This window comes from Magallana gigas, chromosome 7 (assembly GCF_963853765.1).
Source record: "Magallana gigas chromosome 7, xbMagGiga1.1, whole genome shotgun sequence".
In the NCBI taxonomy this organism is placed as follows: Eukaryota; Metazoa; Mollusca; class Bivalvia; order Ostreida; family Ostreidae; genus Magallana; species Magallana gigas.
The window spans coordinates 49,465,623-49,489,128 of NC_088859.1; the positions used below are offsets into that span (position 1 = coordinate 49,465,623).

Sequence of the window (23,506 nt, forward strand, 5' to 3'; positions counted from 1 at the left end):
CAAAATCGACTTCCACTCACAATACGACGGAGTTTGTCCTTATATGACCTTGGATACAAGGCAAAATAAAACGCAATTAGAACCATTTAACAGGACCTTGGACTTTCAGTAGGACGTAACTATCTATTTTTTGCGTCAAAACAAGTTAAAAAAGTGAAATATACACCGATTGCGTAGTCTTTGATCAAAATCCAGACAAATCCTGTTGATTTCAAAGAGCAATGGCATAGTGGTCTTCGATGAAATTGACAGGCCTACGTCACATTGCTGTTTGACGGCGACTACCCAAAGTCCAAGCTCTTGTTAAAATGGTTCTATTAATATTCGTGTTAATTAAAAGATGATATCTAATTCTACCAGCACCCATGTTCCTGTTTGGGGGTTTACCTTTGACGCTTGCTGTCCGTGTACAGTTGTAGAGAATGGCCAGTTCCCCGAACACCTTGGCGGGACCCATCGTACAAAGCTTCTGTCCATCTTTCGTCACCTCCACTTTTCCCTCTGGAAATAATGAGGGGGGAAATTAGTCAAACATTTCTATTTTTTCAATTTTCATTCCAAATGACTGTGCCATAAAAAAAGTCAATAAAAAACAACTATGAGATTGTATTGGCAATAAAATTTTGTTTTCTGGAGGGCTATAGGCTATCTCGACTAATGAAGTAAAAAAGTCGGTTGACATTTACCAATGATATATATTTCTGTTTATATGTATACCTTATAAAAGACTAAAACAGACGGAGAACGAAGAATCAAATGCATGTGTATAATAGTATACATCTATCTTCGTGCATAATTATGTATATATAAACTACATACTTGTATACTGACGTACGTGTTAAAAAATGGATGATATATACAGAAATTTAAATGAAATGTATTGGTAAGCGCAATGTTATACATGTACATCTATATTCACTAGTGCTAGTATTACACCTTTAGCAGTAATGAATTACGGTATAGTACGTTCTTTTAATGAGGGAATGTAACAATTTATGATTTTGATTAATTAAACACACAATAACCATGGTGATTTACTTGTGTATGCTTAATGCTAGACAAAGGTGCTTTACACGCCCATCAACGTGCGTACTGCACACGTTCCTCGGGCAGGTAACAGACAGGTAAGAAAAGAGATCAACACACACGTCAATTCTAAATTGACCAAAGTCCCGTGTGTATAAAGTGCAGTGAATTTTATTTTGAGCGTGTTCAGTAGAATATTTCCGGTGTGTTCAGTGACCTAGGTGACGATTGATCAGTCTTGTTTACATGGATGACCAGGCATACTGGCCGTGTAACACAAGGTGTGGTGATCCGACCCACTGCTACTGACATCCGGAAGATGCCAGTAAAATTCAGTTTTCTAGAATAGCGCAAAGCGCAGAGAGATCTCTTCAATAGCACAAAGCGCAGAGAGACTGTGCCTTGTGCTATTGACCTGTATATCAATTATAATTCTATATCAATTTGTACATATTCTTAAATAACAGTCGAAGACTGATCAAAATGAACGTAGAGTGGGAAGCGTGTATTTCATTCAAACTGATTATTGGCGATCACACGAAAGCTGGCCAAGCTTATTTACCTCATTTCAACGTTTAATAGTCAATGTTCGATATCTGAGTATGAAAGGTGTGGAGATTGTATTGACTGTTTTTGACGTGTAACGAGATCAGTGGGTTCTACTTCAAATGACCTTTCAAAGTTCCCTACCGGAGCCCCCCCCCCCCCCCCCCCCCCGGCTCGCAAAGAGAAGAACAAAAACAATGTTAAGATACATATACATACATCTGTACGGAAGTGGAATAAATAGTGGCCATTATAGTGCTGAGTTATGGGGTGTAAAATGTTGGATGAGGCTGGTGTTAAGAGAGGCGCACCAGATCTTCTTTCTCCGGCGTGTGTTTGCCGTCAGTCCCCGCTCTCGATGAAATAGCATCCCCTTTGGCTTTTCAATTACCGTTCTTGAGAGAGTTATCTTCAGATGTAAACAAGAGCGGTGTTTGGAAAACTGAAAATCATTTAACTTTTCGGTAGATTGAATAAGATAATGCCTGATTCCACGCAGCAGACAGGAAATTTCAGAGAAACTGGATCTTCCGGCCGAAAAAGCGCATGCACTATACAATTTTTTCTGCAATTTTTTTCATTTTTGTTTTATTACACGGACTTTCCATAAATTTTGTAGAAAGAATTTATGTATGTATATATGACTGGAAATAAAACACCTACCACTTAACGTAACCTGCATTTGACAATCTGGGCCACGAAATATTGTTGTTGGGCAAATTATGATCTTGAGGTATAGATCGATTTATAAATGATGACAGCTAATATCCAGCGCATTAAGTATTAGGTCAGATATTATGAAGATCAGCCAGCGTTGATACCGATAAGCACGTGGAATGTAAGAAATGTATGTTAAAAAATATCTGTGCCATCTTCGTGTGTTTGAAATTATGTTCACAGTAATTTTTTTAGAGGCATGTGTATTTTTTCATATGTCATGTTTTATCATAAAATTGAAACAAATAAAAGCGGAACGAGTAATAAAATCGTAGAATTATTGGATACCCTTGACAATCAAAAATATGTTGATAGTATTTTCCCGTCTTCATATTAATTAAACAGCTGATACTATTAAACATGTATACGGAAACCTGATAGGCCTTCTCCTTTTTAGACCTGTCCAGTTTGATTATAATTATTATAGACGCTGACTGTGTAGAAACTGCACATGCCCTTGACCTTACAAATGATTCCTTACGTACATAAAATTCGCTCTAATTCCCCTTACACCATTAACATAACCAAGATTAAACAACACACGTCGAAAATAAATGTAACGTTGAGTGTCTATATACACACAATAGATATGTAATAATGATATCATTTTATAATATCCATATTAATCCTTTATTTCTGGGGGTTTTTTTTGGTATAATATACTAATAAGTGCTCCCTATGTCTGCAATGACCGTGGTTATGTATGTAACATGATGAAGCCGATTCCGAGCTCCTAGACTTTATACACGTATTATTACTGATCAGACGTACATAGTGATCAACAAGATCGCATTCATTTCCTTTCCAGTGTATAATTATATCGGTTTTTAATTATATATTCTACAATAATTACAGATCCAAAGGATATTCTTTTACTGCTGGTAAATCACGTGCTCCTCGAATGCTTACGTCGATATCCGTATGTGTACAAGCAAAATTACACGAAGAAATCCAAAACCAGTACTTTTCTATAATATGAAAGAGATCGAATGTCATAAAGGTGGGTTTTTCCTTCTACTGGAATCAAAATTGTATAATAAAACTGATGCTTCCTCATCTCAAATTTTAATTATTCCTTCGAATTGAACCCTGGCCAAATCTAATTAAAATCGGACTTTCACATGTATTTTATGTTGATTGACCCCTGACTCCAATGTTAAACTTTGACCTTACCTTCCATGACGTATACCAGTGACCCCACGTCCCCTTCCTTGATGATGAGGCTGTCCTTGGTGTAGTCCACGGGGTACATGCAGTCCACGATCTCCCGAATCTGCCCCATGTCCAAGTTCTTCATGAAGTCGTTGTCAAGGATGGCTGACCGGATCAGATCCCGGGAACTACAAACAGAAAGTGAAAGTATGGCTACACTGTAGAAAGAATAATCTTACCGTGACCAGGCTACGCTCAGGTCACAGTAAGAATTCGTCCCATATCTTGCAATGTAGCAATCTGCTTCGTGTCGATTTTAAGTCTGTTAAAGAAAAACACATTTTTATACATAACAAAGCTTTTTGAACTTGCACATGTAGATAAGTCCGAAAAATATCCATTTAATGAGTCGTAACAAGGCAATTTGTTAACATACACGTTTGAATTTGCCTGCCATTTTGTCGGAAATCGCGCTCGGAATGTCTCGGATTTTATCATTAACATGGCGACCGTAAACAGCGAATTTTCAAACGTGATGTTAAAAGTGGCAGTGATTTCGTTGCAAAAACAGTTAATGTGGTAAAATTGGACTACAAAAGAGCAACATAATAGGTATTAGAGACCAATCATATGAAAATTTTGGCTATATACAACACGATATTTTTTTTCATCTGCTACGAAGCGAGTATATGGGACGAATTCTATCGTTATACCGGGTCCGTAGGACATCTGTCATTTTAACGATAGAACATTCTATCTAGGGTTCACTGTAGAGAGACACGTGTATATATTGTAGGTTATACTTGTTACTGATATTTGATAGGTTATGTTGTTAAATAATGAAGTATACTAAGTATTAAAGATTGTAACGTATATGGTTTACGTGACAATGATACGACTACCGATTCAACAGAGATAACAACGGACGCAAGATATATTACAAGTTTTGTCTTATGTCTTGAGAATGAATTCAATATTTTATCTTGAAACACACATATAGATTGAGGAATATGTTCAAAATACCAGCATATTTGAAAAAGACGGATATATCGTTTTCTGAATCCTGACGTTGTCCCATCAACTAAAAAGATAATGCCTGCTGGGAGCGGAATAATAATGAATTGGGACTCAATAGCTAGCAGCCTCTTTCTTATCCAATATCTTGGTGAAATATATAAGAACCTAAAGAGGGAATGCAACGCCGAGTGATTTATAATTTAATGAAAAATTCTTGAAATTTCATTAGTTACTGTTAATCAATAGGCGCATGAACAAACGACAGTTGGTAAGACTCAAAATATACTGTGACTATTTTCCCGTGAAATTTCATTTTTAATGAGATACACATTGAATCCACGCGGAAGAGACGTATTAATGAACATCTAGGCATCATTTGTCGATTCCAAATGAAGCTTTTATTTTAATGATGCACATATGCAATTCAATCCCTCTTTGAAATATGCGTTTTTATCATGCAGTACAGGGCCGACCTGCCGCCGTTAATTGATAGCATAGCATTGTACTTTGTAATGAGTCAGAAGTTGGAAAAAATCTTAAAAAATCAAGCATCGACCCTTGATGTAGCCATTTTTCAAGACAGTGTGCTCAAAAGAACTTGAAAAGAGTAACGCCAGCACATGTTTCGGTCTTAATTATGTGCTACCAATAGCGCAACAGCAAACGTTACTTAAAGTCTTGAACTTGCCTGAAAGTTCCTTGCTTGATATATAGAAGGTGATAAAGTCTATTGTTAGCAGTTGTTCGTTTTAACTAGTGATTTTTGAAAATAAATCACCTCCATCAGAATCTGGATACAAGAGATAAGCCGGAAGTCAAGAATTCCAACGGCACCGGCCCCAATCTGGGAGATAGCTCGGTACATTTCTGAGATTGTATCAAATCAGATCTTTAAAACGATGACCGGCTAATATTTTAGAACTTACCAATACACATGAAATATGCGTGAACATGTGTACAATATCACCAAGTCTTATCTGTATATGTGATGAATCTGAAGAAAAACCAATGAACTTTGAAAATATACAGACCTTGTGCTCGTGTCAAACAAGGTGTACTTACTCATTTGATTTGGGCACCTTCACAGTTTTATAGGTAGCCAGAATTTGGCTCGAGTTTGGTGACTCAGCAGAGATGGCAGTCCTTTTGATACGGTCCCTGGACTGGGCTAGCCTCTTTTTGGCAGGCTGCACCACTGTGGACGCAGGCTTCAGAATGGACCTGTATTTATCCAGCTCGTTCTGAAGTCTCTTGATCAAGTCATCTTTCTCATCCAACTCAGATTCTAACTCGTCGATCAGTACGTCGCGCTGTCGTAACTCCTGGATTTTCTCACTCAGCGACAACTGAAGATCTCGAAGCGTTCCCATCTCGTTCTCAGCTTCCATTCATAATTTTTGTAGGTCCTTATCGTACACAAGAGTAAATCTGTAGTATTTCCGGAAACAATTTCCAGCGAGTCCTCCTGATAATGATATTTCACAAATGATTAAAGAATAATCGCTTGTGCAAGTGTCTGGTCTTGATGAGGCTAATTCCGTGGCAATGGGCAATGGCTTACAAACATTTGATAACGCTTATCTCCCTCCCAAGACTCGCTATATCACCGCCTCACTTCCGTCACATCGGCTCAGTTTGGAAGATGTTACTAAATTCCGCAAACATTTCACAGGTAAGAAAAGAAATAAATTTCGTATGAAATATTGGTATATATTTGTCGCAAAGACAATCGATCTGTGTAATTTTTTTTAACGTCATACAGAGACAAAGGGATGGAATCTGATAACAAGAGGCTTAGAAACAATTATCACTTGTCCGTGGAGTAGGTGAGATGTCGCTGTATCTGACGGGTGGATTGGAGAGCAATCACACAGCCCCTCACTGCCTCCTGTCTCCGCTTCAGATGTTCTCATTCACGGAATGTTTACACAAATGTCTCTCGACAATTAACAACTAATTATCTGTATCAGTTCTAATCAATCCAAATAAAACGGATCAATTCTAAGCTCTTAAGACTTGCGACGGCATCGAACGTCTATGAAACGAGTCGCGTGTTCTTCTGAGGATCTCCGAGGAAAAAATGCCAAAACATTCCATTTTTTTTCTTCAAAATTGAAAATTGAGCAGATCGCGCACCTGCTGGAGTGTAGTGCTGAAGGAACTCCGTGGTTACCTGGCCGGCCCAGCTCCCTCTCCCGACAGACCAGTGATATACTCCTGTGCAATGGCCATCGCTTTACAATAAACCGCTTCTGATCTCCGGGCTCATCAGTGTCTTCCAATGAGAGTGTTAGGCATGTTGAAAATCTTGTTTCAAACTGCAGGAGTCGGGACTCGAATGTTTGTTTATTTAGCTTTCAAGATGAGCAAGCGCCATTCAGAATTGCCATTAATTAATTTTAGTACACACATGAAGAAAAAATGTGCCTCGTTTGCTTTAGTTTCTGATCAAAGGAAGAATCGTGAACATGGCGTATCATTGGTGTACATGTCGACTAGGATGGATAACCGGAGCAGCTCAGGTGATAAACGGACAGCTTATCTCCGCTCAAATTCAAACATTCTCAGGGCTTCTTTTAACAGACTGTTCAAATCAAACCACGTACCATGAAAACTTCGAAAACTCCACTTTATAGGGAAACTGCTCGTAATACAGAGAAGAAATTTAATAAACTCCCTTAAAAGATAAGCTGAAGTGTGTGTATTTGGATTTTTTCGAGATCCTTTGATTAAGGTAAAGATGTTTACAATGTCAGTCCCACATCACCGGTTCGAAATCTCGCTCGTGTGCCGCTCAGAGGACAGAAACCATCAGTGTTACGTGTTCCTTGAGATTTGTGGTTGATTTTTACGTTATTTTTGTAAGCTTATTTATTTATTACATAGGCAACTCTTGTGAGGGGAATAGAAATGTGCACCTGCCGACCCCTGCAGAAGCTGTGAATGTAGATAACATAGATGTCCCAGACTATACCTTGTCTTTATCAGGGAGCTCTCACTAACACTGGTTTTACGGACTGAACATGCATCCTTACTTGTCAGCCCCAGACCCCGAGCGACCCCGAGACACAGCGACTCCTAGCGGACATTTATACCAATGTCCTTTAGAGGGAACAGTTCAAAACTAATCGATTCAGTATTCAGACACCAAAAAGTGCTTTCTCTATCTTTAAAAGAAATAAATTTTGGGTTTCGTTTTAATCTCGTCTATTTGTTACAATCTATATTACTTATACTGCGCATTTTCCAAATTGAGATAATTTTCTAAAAACTCGTAAATTTGATAAACTACAGGGTAGAACAAAATAAACACAAGATTCGGTACTATATAAATAGTGCCTGTTTGGGAGGGTAACAGTTGAAATTGACACCCCGAGAAAACCATTGTCAACCGACGCGAAGCGGAGGTTGACAATGGTTTTCGAGGGGTGTCAATTTCAACTGTTATCCTCCCAAACAGGCACTATTTATTTTGTTATACTGAATGTCTTTTTTAAAATTTTTAAGAAAATTTTACTGCTTTTATATAGGAATAACGTGAATTCTACAGCGAACCGTACGCGCATAATTTTCGCGCATGTAACATTTTTTAATGTTACCCGTTGCCAAGTTCGTTGCTAACGCTGAGGGTAATAGTAAATATTATTAACTGCGTCTTAACCAATCAGATTTCAGTATTTAACATGAAAGTATAACAAACCATTATGTCAACTAAGTGACGAAATATCAAACGGATGCTGTTGAAGATCTTTGTGTATAGAAGACTATCATTAGTTAATTCAGCGTCCTTTGAAGCTGACATCTTGGCTTTAGAGATAAGATGGATCCCCTCCCTCTGCATGGTATCTGACTTCAATGTTCTTTACATCTATAAAAACACATCTCACGTGCATCATGCATATGTGCTCGGCGAGAATGTTGTGTTATGACTTGTGAATACCAAGCTAATGTTATTGGAGGAGAAGAATTTTACGCTGGAATCTCTTGGTGTGGGGGCCCCAAGTGGTCCTGTGGAATGGCTGTCTGAGTAAGTTATAATCACCAATACAAGGTCGTCAATTGCCAAGCACCTGTTCCGTACTAAAGCTGGATCATGACACCGATTAACAACACTACGGTTCTTCCGTGTTCCATGATCATGACAATGAGCACAGGGCGGGTGCGACCGGTCGGCAGGGGGTGCCGACTCCTCCTAGGCACCTGATCACACCTCTATCTTTCTAGAGGTCCGTGTATTTTTGAGACGATTGGCTGTTTGTTATTGTCATTATTTTTTTGTTGTAATTTTGAAGATGTATATAAACTCAGGTGAACAGAGATGAAACATATTGCACATCTATCTCTAATCACCTTTTCACTTACTCATCTTCTAGTCAATGGGTTGCACGTGCAAGATTGACTTAGAGAAGACTTACAGTCCTATCAAAAATAAACAGGAAAATGTACAGACATACTGTTATACACTGCACACATAAACATTGAGTTTCTTTAATTCTTGCTGCTGTTGTTTTGGTTTGAGTGGGGATTATTTTTCTAAATGAGAGAGGTGTGGAGTGGAGTTAATTGAGGGTGTCCCGATGATATTGCATAACCCTATAAACGTACTGCTGAATGTATTTATCTTCAGTTGAGATATACAATGCAATATCAAACTTAAAAAAATATATATATCTAATAAAATATCTAATTTGAAACTCAAAGGTTAATAAACTAGTACCCCAACTGTCACCAAATTGTATGTAGTTAACTAGTTCCTCTCTCACCCACTCATAGGTTGCAGTAAACTGCCGGTATCCGCTGTTATTAGTGCCTCTTTATTACCCATAAGGTTAAAACTAGCAAGTACCCTTTTGCCCCCCCCCCTTTTTGCTTACAACAACTAGGCTGTAGTTAACTAGTACTCATCGTCACCAAGAGGTTGCAGCTAGACTGGCTACTTACGTCTCGGGTTTATCAATCCGTATCAAAGGTGCCAACACAGTGACGCCATTGCGTGACGGTTCGGCGGAAATCGCACAGCGCTTGTTCCTTTCCTTGTACGATGTGACATTTTCCTGGACCGGTTTCACAACTGTTGAATTCAACACTGCTTTACATTTCTCCAGCTCCATCCGTAACTTCTCGATAAGCTCATCTTTCTCGTCCAGCTCTTTCTCTAGCTCGTCAATAAGTCTGTCCCTCTGGTTCAGTTCTTCTATCTTGCTACAAAGAGCCAACTGGAGATCTCGGAGAGTCCCCATCTTGTCCGGTCTTCTGAGGTCTGAGGAAGTATTGCAATGTTTCTCAAAATGTTGTTCTAATTCGAAATTGATAAAGGTTTTATCTTTGAATGTCTAACTATCACTAAAAATCATAAACCATTTTAACGTTCACTTGCCCGCCATATTTATTTAGTTTCATCTTTGATATAACGAGATAAACCTTTCAAACACGGCTCATGCTGCGGTTATCCTTTGAACAGTTTAATGGACTTTCCTCTATTCCTCCTGTGGTCAAACTTTACACAACGAGAAACCTGATAAATTTGCATCTTTCCATGCCGATATTGGTGCAATTCTGCATCACAAGAGTGCACCAAACGCAGTTGTTTCTTGAGACGGTGTCACTTCATCTCACATATTACAGAGCAGTACAAATATGACGTCACAGAGGCCATTCATCGTGAGGTTTGCACGCGTGTTCTAGTAGCAATGCTGACAACCGGTACACGACTTCATCCGCGATAGCCATCTAACATTGCATTGTTTGTTTATCATCTGTTATTAGTAACAAACAGCCAGATTCCCTTTCTGCTGCAACCCAAAAATGTAACTTTTTTTCTTCCTCTGACTTTGAAGAAAATAGATGAACCTTTACAACGTCAGGAAGCTGTGTGATTTTAATTTTCACTGAAACATTCTCGATAACAAATGCAGAGATCCCAACTTGTCAGAGAGATTCATTTCATTGTTTGCAATTATCATCATCTTTTTTAATATAACTTAAAAATAAATTTGACGAAATACATCTATTTTATGATGCATATAATTGATTCAATGTAAATATAATTTTCTTAGCATGAGAACGATTAAAATAAGCGATGAGATCAAAGACAAGACATAGCGTTAGCCTCCCGCCATTAGCCGTACATCGTATCAGATAATCAGGTTAAAACTCGTCAAAATTTTGTTTCAATTAGGGGAGCTTGGAATGTTTCTACGTAAAACAAGGCTTCTTCCTCCGATCCGTTCCAGGTGGCTCGGTATTTTGGCGGTGTATTAACATTGCATGATTCGGGGTCACTGTCGGTGAACTACGAAACAAACACCTTCCTGGTCATGTGTCCAACGCCCCCTTATTAAAACAATTTTGTCGGACAGAGCAACTCCATCGGAAGTAAAGGAGAAAGTATACTGGAACAAGGTATAAATTCCCGACAGAGAGTTTTGGGTACTATTGTTTTGGAACAGGGACAATTGAAGGCAATGATTCGGTAAATTAGGACAAAAAACAGCTACTTGGTTATCTAGGTATCGTCAATGCGCAGTAATAGTGGAGGTTTTTGTTGGTTTATTAATTAATGGTCTCTCCTAGTGAATGCCACAAACAAAATATGTCAAAAATGTGTGTTTTCTTCAGACCTTCTTGAAATTGATTGCAGTATTATCTGTGGAAAGTCGTGACACTGGCTGGTCTAAACTAGGATGTATTCACACATGACATGATGTAGAAATCATGGCAAAGCCAGTAAGTCTTCAAACATGACATGATGTAGAAATCATGGCAAAGCCGGGAAGTATTCACACATGACATGATGTAGAAATCATGGCAAAGACAGGAAGTATTCACACATGACATGATGTAGAAATCATGGCAAAGCCAGGAAGTATTCAAACATGACATGATGTAGAAATCATGACATGATGTAGAAATCATGGCAAAGTCGGGAAGTATTCACACATGACATGATGTAGAAATCATGGCAAAGCCAGGAAGTATTCAAACATGACATGATGTAGAAATCATGGCAAAGCTATTAAGCCCAGGTATCATAATCTCAAGTAACATCTGATAAAGCTGTATCTGTATTCCTTTCCAGGTATCCAGGTAAAATAGTTTCTCTTCCATAGCCGATCATTTGCCAGAAAATAATGTTATACGTCATCATGTCCAGGGGATGACTGCATAGGTATGATTGTGGGCCAACACGTAACTCTCATCTTAATGAAGCCATTACCCCTACACTGTTTCAGACTCAAAGATTTTGAATATTGTTGCATGCTGGCAAATTTAGTTTCACGTTCCCAATTACCGAAATGACAAATGAATACCCACAAGGTTACATCGAGGAATACAACGTTCTGGCAAAAGGACAACAAAGTTACGCCGACGTTTCCTCTTTGACATTGCTTCACTGCTTTAATTTTAAAAAAAATCTTGACTGCTTACGTTAGCTGTACATACTCAGTACACACATTAACATTTTTGTATTTCAGTGAAAATTCTGACAAGCGCCATGACAGGAAGCATACATCATTGTGTAGCCTCTTTTTCGTTCTCCTTCAACTTCGTCTCTAGCTTGTTCTGTATACTCTGACGTCTTAACTCCAAGTTTCATTTATATGTATGTGACTTTTCCTTCTTTCATTTAACTGTTTAAGCTACTGTCTTGCTGATCCTGTTTATACATGTATTTATCCAATTCTCTCAGACTTGACGTTATTCGGTTGAAATGACGCATTGCAAACTGCGAAATTTTACCAGAGATGAGTCTTTTGTTTTGGTTAATAGTCGATGACCCGTCACATATTCTCCATAAAGACTCTATATATTATCAACATTCCATTGTCATTGCTTGCATGACTTCCGCGGTTCAATTATGAATGAATGATGCATGTGTATTTTCTTTCACCGTACACGCGCTGACTGATTTATAACCTCAGTGCTTCTCCTACATATGTATGGAAGATATGTACATTCAATCTTTTGAATAATAATGAATTTATATCAATTAAACCATGTTATTAGCAATATGTTTGCAAAACACATCCATTGTAACGCGTTCTTCGTAGCGCCATCTATACTCAGCACGAGGTCCAAATCTAATTATCATTTCAAGTGTTAATTCTATTTTATCATAAATATCAAGATTTTTCTGGATAAAATTGATAATTGAGTTCTTCAGACATTAGAAAGCACGATTAGTATTTAAGATAAGCTGGACAAGATTCTAATTGGAATCCTTCATTTGTATATTAATGAGGACATTCCTGACTTTGCGGTGTTTACTTCAACACGTGTTTATTTGATAATCGTCACAACAAACCAACAGTTCCCTCTCAAACTCGGTCTTTTTGGTTAACAAACTTCCCGGGTGTCGATCAGAGAATGCTGTGGACCCAGGCCTGTGTTTACTTAGTGCCTCTCAGTGCGGAATGTGCTGGGGTCCGGACTTTGGGCCCTGATAATTTCTTTGCAGTCATTTCAGCTGTTTATATAAATGTAACTGATTTGTTTTTAATCTCGACACCCCACTTCATAGTTTGGAAAACAGGTATCAATATGAATCTAAGATTGTGCGATACAAGACACTTGAGGACCCGAACTGGCTAACTTTACAGGTATGCCCCTCTCGCCACAGCGGGGACCAAGTCAACTTTTACATAGGATACAGGGACAGCCACACAAACACGAGAAAACTCGTCAATCCGCGATAAACGCTTTATGTAGCAATGCTTCAACAAACTCCAAAAGACGTGTGGACAAAAATTGCCGAAAAATGCGTAAAAAATATCCATTTACTCGTTATAAAACCTTCACAAATACGTGAAATTATTAAATTAAATTATGCATGCTATATTCACCGAAATAATTTATCCTTGAGTTTTATGAAAGTAAATGTTTTGAAATGAATTATTCATACACGAATATGACTTGCAATCCAGCTAAATTTCTTTCCAATCTCAATCTTTCTCCCAGTCAGCTACTGAATTAAGAGTTTGATAAACTATTTGTTTATCTTTTCTTACGTAATTATTCATCCATTTATTTATTCATATTTTTTTGACTTTTTATACAACTTGGAGTTGGGAGAATGTGTTGGTATAGTACGTAATTTCACTGAAGATAATAGTCGGAATGGTTCAATCAAACTGTTTGTTGTTGGTGCACGTCCAATTTAGAGCAATCGCTGGAAAACTCCGCCGGAAAACTGTGATACATTCGTTCACGCGCGGTTGGGTTCTTAGGAACAAGTTAATATAATTTATCTGACAGACATTCTGAAAAAACAACTAATGCTTTTGAAGCTGTTAAATGTTCTTGAAATATGACAGGGGCATACATTATTTAGTATTTAGTCTAAAACCCTGATTCATTCAGCCATTCCACAGAGGAAAGTGGTCCACAGTAAAGGGGAATCGTTGTTATCAAGTTTAGATTAACATATGAAAGTTTTATACACATTTCACGTAATTAAATTTGCATAAATGGTTTTAATGTGTTTTTCTCTAGTAAACCTTTGGGGGGTTTTCTAATTAAACAATATAGAATTGAAACTCTTTTTCTATTACTAATTTACCTTGTCTAATTATTTTGTTCCTGTTTGTGTTAACCCCTCCTGATAAATGGCCCTATCAATTACTTTACTACATAGCAAATTGTAAATTAACGAAAAACAATAACAGAATTGAAGAACGGCATGCTAATTTTAAATGATACATTAATAGAAAACTGCATGTTCCAGTTATAGACATCGGAATTAATGATGATAAACTTGGACGTCGATTTTTTTACGTTGCATATTACTATTGTAAGAAAAGGAGTGGGTTGAAAACTGCAATACAGAATAACATATGAAAATTACAGAACCATACCGGGAATATATTAAAAGAATCTGCTTTAATTTTGCCGAAAGACAGGGTGGACACCCCCTGCCCCTTTTGCATACAAGAAATTGGGTCTTATACCATCCGGTTATTCTGAGATACCTCATTGGGTCATCCGTGACACCCATGTGTTAAAATGACATGGAATTCTTCACAATAGACGCCGGAATAAACACTTTATTTAGCAGGCCGTATCGAACTCCTTGCTCCAATTACCATCACAACTTTCTCAATGGATGACGGGTCTAATTTACATTTTCACAGCTTTATAAAAGAGATTTTATTACTCGCATCTTCAATAATGATTAAGTCAGCCACGTTATAAAAACTTCACAATAGCATGACACTTATCAAAATATTCATTGGGATTGTTAAATTAATTTCCTTAAGACCAAAGATAGAACAAACAGAGAAAAGGAATGACGGTCGAAGTTGGGACACACTTATTTTACAAACAGGATCAAATCTACATGAACTACTGAAAGCAGTTTTAATTTCCCTGCAAAAGTCATCCCTGTTTTATGTTGTTTTGCAATTATGGATACCAACAATTGGACGGGACTCCATCAATATGTGGACTCGAGTTACAACAGACGACCGAGGAACTTGATCTGTCGTCTGCTGCACAGGGTGCATATGGCGGGAACGCAGATGTAATCTGGTGTCAAACTAACTGTCAACAGCCTTGTATAAATGTGTACCCAAGTAATCAATTTGTTGATAAGTTGTAAACTTAGCGTAATGATATCCTCCTTATGTACATATGAACCATGTTAAGGTCATTGATCATGTCGTTTTAGCGGATATAAAGCTATTAAATTTATTTTTAAAAACAAATACTATAGATAGCATCATCACTCCCTCTCTCTCTCTCTCTCTCTCTCTCTCTCTCTCATAGATAGGATGATTTTCAGGGCAGCTTGGTTTTGAATACAAGAAGAATAGAATGTTCACTTTGTTGTTTAAGTTGTTTAATGGTTTCACAATTTCAAGACATTGTTTTTTGAACAGTTTAAGGAAGTAACTAGATTAGAACACGCCGTCTCCTGTCCAACTGGTCCGCTCGGCGGATATTTTAATGACTTGATTTTGACCTCCAGGGACATTTATACTCACGGAGACAGGTTTATTCAGATTTACGTCTCAGTATACACACTTTAACCTGGCCGAAGGCTTTCCTCACAATCGTCTGTTAATTACTTATACCTAATATAGTAATTGATGCTTTCATTGCACTGCAATGTTACGAATTGCTTACAGACACACGGACAAAGGACTGCGATGCGATGTTAGAGATAACCGACTTTAACAAGGGAGAAATACGCAAACTTGTGGATAGGAAAACGAATTAACAAACTTCTCTTTCGAGTGTTAGGTAAATATTCATTTGTAATTTTAAATTTTCAAAGGGGTCTACTTTTAATTCACTGAAAGAGTTTGCCAATCTGCCTTGATATCACCTTATCTATTGCGTAACCAAAAGTTCGCAAGAACTTGTTCCAGTATATCATCTTTTAATGGAATTTTCAACTAAATGGTAAATCTATTTAATAACAGGGGACAATGATAGATTGCCCTGGATCATGACCTTTCAATAAAAACACGAAGATAGACAATTACCATGGCCCCGGGCGTACCGCTGACATAGTTCTCGTGGCCCTGTGGCCTGCGAACATTTTGAGTGACCATCGCCTGCATGATACGAGTATAGGGTACCCTCATCGATCAGCCCCAATTGTAACTAACTACACGTGGAGAGTGACCCGGGTTATCTCTTTTTTCTTGGTATCTCTTTACGAATTAAATCTTTTAATACTTTTATTAAATCCAAGACGTGTGAAGTGAAATTATCAAATATGATGTTTGTTCAGAAGATTATATCGCAATCCTTTCATCTCCTCACAACCCTCTTACTTTACGAGCTTATAAAGAATTCAGCTAAAATTAGAGAAAGACAAATGTGACATATGTAAATGTACGACTCTCTGTCAGTGAGAGAAGGCCGTGGTATAGTCCTTACCTCTCAGACTTGGAGTGCTTTTTGTTGTTTGCTTTCACCAGATCCTTGGGGCTGTGGGGTTCGGCAGAGATTCCCTGGGCCCTCTGTTTCCTGGGTCGGGCCGTGACCTTCAAGGACTGGGGAAGCACCGACTGGTACTTGTCCAGTTGACTCCGGAGCTGGGTAATCACATCGTCCCGGTCATGGATCTTCTTCTGGAGTTCTCGGATCTTCTCGTCCTTGCTCCGGATCAAGGCCTGTAGCTCCTGCAGGCTGCCCATCTTCACATTGTTATTATCCTTTTCGTGACCCACGTGTAGGGAGGGGCCAACCACCCCACGGGGCAGCTTGTCATCCTCCAACACACGAGGGGAGAGGTTCCCCTTGTGTAAATTTCTATTTTCGTCCGTTTTCACACTCATCAGAATAGAACTTGCATATAGTAGGAAAGATATAAATTAACAAAGCCCCGTGAAGAAGCCAGAAAGATAAACTCCAGTGTATACACACTCCGTGAATTTCCTCCACAACATAAGCTCCATCATGAAAATAAATTATAAATCTCTATTTCCGCTGTACGGCAACGCGTACACAGGTGATTGCATCTGGCCATCTCCACAGAGTCAACCTTTTTTTTTCATTGTTGTCACATGACCTGTGGAGTTGCTCGTTATCAAGAGCAGGTAATGTATCACCTGTATATATATAGCCGCCAATTTTACCTGTACATTTGCTGTCTTGGGCCTGAAAATACGGGAGTCCTGATTAGATAATTACCTAGATCTCCAAGAGAAGACAGTACTTAATCGAAAACTACAAAGACTTGTAATCTTCGATACGTTTGAGAGGAATGTGTGACAACGTTTTGGAAGCGCTTGTAACCACCATGTATGCGCTAGGTTCCTGGCTGGATCCAGGGACTCGGGCCCTGCTGATAGTGTTTGTAATGAAACAGTTCCGTTTGTATATAAAATATTTCAAGTCTTTCCAATGAGTCTTCTCAGGAACTGCGCTGGTTTTATTTTTAGGCGCCCTGCTCATTAATTTCTTGGTTCCTTTATCTTTGAAACATCACTGAAACACAAATAAGCAATGAGGTAGATGGAAACGGACGTTTCTCGTTTAAGCCCAATTTGAGCACAAATAGTAATTTTCAGTGGCTTTATGAAAATATAAGCGTTTTAATTTTAAAACTCTTTTTTCAAAAAGGAAATTGAACGAATTAGGTGCAGAATGCCTAGTTCCCTGGGGGTTTGCATATTACATCAGAGAATCATGTGTTGACAACGATTTGGTGTTCAGCGAATGGGAAAACGATCGAATCTTCCATTGTCGAAAGCTTACCGCAACATGTGTCCTGGATATAGCTGATGAATAAATAAATAAAGTTGTCGTCGGACCCCAGGTTTTCTTCAGGGCTGACTTTAATTGAGACGGCATCATCTAACACATGTATTACGACTCAGTTTGAATGACTTGTTCAATTTCTGTAGTCGGTTTACTTGATTTTCGCATGAAACTGTAGACGATCCTTTACACATATTAGCATTTTTATTTATCTGCAAAGCTCTTCTTATTGTATTGCAATTGTTGAAGTAACTGATATAAAGAGTTTTGATGTTATCATTCATGTGAATGTATAGATATAAACTTATCATTAAAAAGCCACAAAATCTCAGCTCCATTTTCATTTTTGTCTTTTGAAAAGTTTCAGCAGGACTATTAAATCTGAGGTAATGTTGATCAGATAGTAGAAAAAAAATGAGCAAATAACATTTTATTTTCATTTCAAACTTAATGATGATAAAGACATGTTACTTTTTTTCTTTACTTGAGACAAATCGCGGACGTTCTTATACTTCCCTGGAAGTACACAACAACATTTTTGATCCACTGAAATTAATCTTTGAATATGTTCATTGATATTCAATATTTAGAATTCAAAGAGTTGTTCTACGATTCAAAATTTTATACATAAAGATGAGGAGATGCATCGTTCGTGGTAGAAAGATTTGCTCTCTTCAAATTTCTTTCCTGTGTTTATTTATTTAATTTTAAATGCCTGTTCCATGAAACATCAATATATGTCTTTCAGAATCACCAATTAAAACTTATGTATATTCATTTTCCCTTCATATAGACGACTGAAAATTTTAATCAGGAGAAAAACAAAATAAAGTCAGTTTTTCTTCAAAAGTTCAGTTGACCTGAGATTTTATCATTATGTCCTTGTCTTGTATGATGTGATAATACAGGCCTTTGAAGATATGTGTCAGGTGGTTATTTGGGAAAAGCAGAAGCTGATTATAAAAATATCAATTAAAATTTAATTTAGATAATTATAGATGTTGCCGTAGTTGTGATACTATTTGCAAATGTCTCTGCTTTCCTCAAGGGATTATTTACTTCATCATTACAAGGCAATTTCATCCTCGTTTCAAACAAGTCATGACAGCGGCCCCAATATCAGATATACAACAAAAAACATTCAACCTAACAAAACATAAAAAATAAACTACTAGTTTAGTACCTTTGCATATTTTGTACCTTGTGCTCTTAATGTTATATATCAACAGGTGCGTGATCAGTTACAATGTCGGTGTAATCAATGCAACATCAATGACAATTTATTATTTATTTCATAAATAACTTCAAAGATAGATCCCATGTAATAATTTATATTTCTTAGCTTCAAAGCTGGATTAATTAGGTCAAGTACTAATATATATATTTTTTTCAAGTATAACGCAGGGTTCACCTTGTATCATCCTTATCGCACTTTGCAGTACATCAGCCTGTCTAGTGTACCTTATACAAAGTATTGTCTAGAGTACAGGATACAAAGTATGATATAATGTACATGACACAAAAAAAGTCTAGTGTACAGGATACAAAGTATGATTTAATGTACATGTCACAAAAATAGTCTAGAGTACAGACTACAAAGTATGATATAGTGTACCTTATACAAAAATAGTCTAGAGTACAGGATACAACGTATACTATAATGTACATGACACAAAAATAGTCTAGTGTACAGGATACAAAGTATGATTTAGTGTACATGTCACAAAAATAGTCTAGAGTACAGGATACAAAGTATGATATAATGTTATTGACACAATAATAGTCCAGAGAACGGGATACAAATTATGATATAATGTACATGACACAAAAATAGTCTAGTGTACAGGATACAAAGTATGATATAATGTACATGACACAAAATATAGTTTCGTGTACAGGATACAAAGTATGATATAGTGTACATGACACAAAAATAGTCTAGTGTACAGGATACAAAGTATGATATAATGTACACAATAATAGTCCAGAGTACAGGATACAAAGTATGATATAGTGTACATGACACAAAAATAGTCCAGAGTACAGGATACAAAGTATGATACAATGTATATGACACAATAATAGTCTAGAATACAGGATACAAAGTATGATATAATGTTATTGACACAATAATAGTCCAGAGAACGGGATACAAATTATGATATAATGTACATGACACAAAAATAGTCTAGTGTACAGGATATACAGTATGATATAATGTACATGACACAAAAATAGTCTAGAGTACAGGATACAAAGTATGATATAATGTACATGACACAAAAATAGTCCAGAGTACAGGATACAAAGTATGATATAGTGTACATGACACAAAAATAGTCCAGAGTAGAGGATACAAAGTATGATACAATGTATATGACACAATAATAGTCTAGAATACAGGATACAAAGTATGATACAATGCACATGACACAATAATAGTCTAGAATACAGGATACAAAGTATGATACAATGTACATGACACAAAAATAGTCTAGTATACAGGATACAAAGTATGATATAGTGTTCATGATACAAAAATAGTCCAGAGTACAGGATACAAAGTATGATATAGTGTACATGACACAAAAATAGTCCAGAGTAGAGGATACAAAGTATGATACAATGTATATGACACAATAATAGTCTAGAATACAGGATACAAAGTATGATACAATGCACATGACACAATAATAGTCTAGAATACAGGATACAAAGTATGATACAATGTACATGACACAAAAATAGTCTAGTATACAGGATACAAAGTATGATATAGTGTTCATGATACAAAGTATAATGTAATGTACATGTCACAAAAATAGTCTAGTGTACAGGATTCAAAGTAAAGTGTTATGTACAGTATACAACAAGATTGTATGATGATGGGATTAACGAGTTCACAGGTAGAACATCCCTTGTCAGACCTGTAAACACATACCGTTCTAGTACACCTCTTTATGGGTCTTATTTACAGTTTTATTCAAGGAGGTCACGAGTTTAATTAAGATAAATCTAATTCAACTTTATTGCCAAATAGCAACAAGAACTAAACTCAGCAATGGCGTGCCACATCACTTGTGCATGGTAGCGAGGTCTTGGAATGAAGTACCAAGTATCAATCGGTCTAGATATCTACATTCCAGTACGGGCAATGTTCCCTGTGTATGGTAGCCAAAAAAGTAACCAATCATCAACATATCAAGATAACTATAGTCCAATCTGCACCTATATCAAAGGACCCAACATCTGACCAACGCATACAACCCGGTAAATCAACAATTGTGCCGTTTTACTTTTTATGGTTGATAATGCGATCTAATAACCATTCGTTCATGTTCACTGTTTTATGCTAGTTAGTGTATAAAATGATGTTCATCATCTTCACTTCGTCTGCTTGTCTATCATTAGATATGTTTGATTTGTACTCAGATATTATGGATATATATACTACGAAGAGCTTGTTTATTAAAAAACCTAACTTTCAACATCTTAGTAGTATTACAAATGTAAATATTGTAATTAACTTCGAGAGATATTGATGAATAAATACTGTACTATATGATCACTTGATTTACGTAACAAAATTACTTGAAATTACGCAAAATTTATCGTAATTACTGAAAAACACCGCAAAAACAAATAGTGTGGACGATAAATTGAAGGTGTTTATATCAAGTTTAAATAAACGGGCAAATGTATATCAGGAGAGTGCATGGTTTGGGACTGGTATTGGGGCTAGTAGGTACACGTAACTACACGTAACTATTGCTTGAACCTAATGTAGATAAAATCTCGTACAAACTGCATGTAAGTCTGGCAGTAGATCACAGATAACGACTAATCCCAGAGCTTGTGGAGTTTTGGTGATTTCGGTGCAGTCTGTGCATTTCAATGCCCAGGTATAATTGAGTTATTTACTCCCACCCCATCCAGCGCGTTTGAGAAGGAAACTCCTGAAAATACAAACTGTTATCAAATTGAGCTCCCAACATAACGTATCGGACGTGATTGATGCCAATTTGGTGGCTGTATAAGATAAAAGATGTTTTCAGAATGGAACAATGTACGATAAGAGTAGGAGAATCATTGCAAGCCTTTTCGGTCCCAAGGTTATGCACCAAAATTATAGAACAGGACGAAAACAGTCCTAAAGGAACACAGCAGTCCTACAGGAGCATAATATTTTTATATAACGAATACTACACGTGAGGCAGACCTGCATCACTCAATAGTAAACATGCATGTATAGATATTAATGCAACGCGAATGTCAGTCTTCCAAATAACATGCGAACCAGCCGTTCAGTCAATATTTTTCTAAAAGAAAGAAGCACTGGTATTCTTTTTATTAGTCCTATTTGAATTGTCGTATTTATATCTACATGTATGTCATACAGGAATCTTTAAATCTGCTAGTCCTACAGAAGTATTTCAGTCCAATAGGCATCAGGAAAGACTATGCACATGTCAGTTCTGCAGTGAGTAGGAAAGACTGTATGTCAGTATTTAAGTGATAAAAAAAAGACTGTATGTAAGTCCTGGAGTGATCAAGACAGACTGTATGTCAGTCCTAGTGTGATAATAAAGACAAAATGTCTGTCCAAGAGGGATCACCAAAGACCGTATGTCAATACTTTAGTGATCAGAAAAGACTGTATTTCTGTCCTGTAGATATAACGAACGACTGTATGTCAGTCCTAAAGTAATCAGGAGAGACAGTCGGTCAGTACTATACTGATCGGATAAGACTGTATGTCAGTCATAAGACTGTATGTCAGTCATAGAGGGATCGTTGCAGCCTTTAGATACTATACTGATCGGATAAGACTGTATGTCAGTCATAGAGGGATCGTTGCAGCCTTTAGAGATCACCACAGTATGCCTATTAGGGATAATAACTAGTAACAAAATGTTTTATCATTTATATAGTAATCACATAAGAGACTACAGTATATGCCGTCTACAATGTTAATGAAAAACTATATACAGGTCCTATAGGGATCATCGCAGACTATATATTTGTTCTATAGGGATCATCGCAGACTATATATTTGTTCTATAGGGATCATCGCAGACTATATATTTGTTCGATTGCGATTATTACAAACTAAACGTCATATTTTTTGTCTATTTAGTGTCGGTACTTTTTTATTTGGTACTGCATGGTTGGCGTTTTTCCTAGCGGATTCCATGAACCGAGTTTACCTTACTCTTATCAATCTTAACAGATGTTACTTTTGCTGTTAAAAGCAATGATTGAAAAACCGAGAAAATACAAACACCAGATGATGTACCAATAGTTAGCGGTACCACCGGGCATGATTTATTGTGGTTCGTGTCAGCTTCTCTAGGTTGATGCAAGCATGAGCATGGAAAGCGATTAAAACATTTCATGGCTCATACATTTGAAAATTGTTGCATACTTGTACTTATTTAAGATGCCTGACTTTTCCGATTCAAATCTCGATTACAATTAAAGTTTAAGCAAATATTACGAACCTTCTTAAAAATTTTACAATATAATGATCAAGACGTCTTCTCACCTTATATGAAAATTTGCAACTTCTCGGGTCTTTCCGGAAAACTTGGGAAAACAGTTGTTTTTCCGCTTGTCGGAAAGACCAGAAAAATTACTTTTATGGAGTTTGTAAAAGGAGCAATTCGGAAGTGAGTTCGCAGTCTCGTTTTTTAGAGGCAAAAATGTTGTGCGTGTACATGAAATTACAAACGAGGCCGTGTACTCACTTCCGAATGGCTCCTTTCAAATATACAACATCTTTATATAAGGAGGAGACGTCTTGATCAACTAACGTAAAAATTGACAAAAATAACAC

General features: G+C 37.1%; 1 protein-coding gene across 3 annotated transcripts in view; it reads right to left on the bottom strand.

The window, feature by feature from the left end:
- The window catches only part of LOC105335784 (cGMP-dependent protein kinase 1), a 35,980-nt gene extending 18,606 nt beyond the window's left edge, over window positions 1–17,374 (bottom strand). Inside the window, exons 1-3 of one of the 3 annotated variants that reach the window (XM_011439870.4) lie at window positions 16,345–17,374; window positions 3,463–3,629; window positions 388–501 (exon numbers count right to left, since the gene is read on the bottom strand). In XM_011439870.4, the coding sequence (XP_011438172.1) occupies window positions 388–501; window positions 3,463–3,629; window positions 16,345–16,745 (682 nt within the window). In that variant the 5' untranslated portion in view covers window positions 16,746–17,374. Of the gene's footprint in view, window positions 1–387; window positions 502–3,462; window positions 3,630–5,520; window positions 5,847–9,399; window positions 10,035–16,344 lie in introns of those variants that run through there. The other 2 variants (XM_011439872.4, XM_011439871.4) reach the window with 2 other exon arrangements.
- Window positions 17,375–23,506: the final 6,132 nt, after the last annotated feature.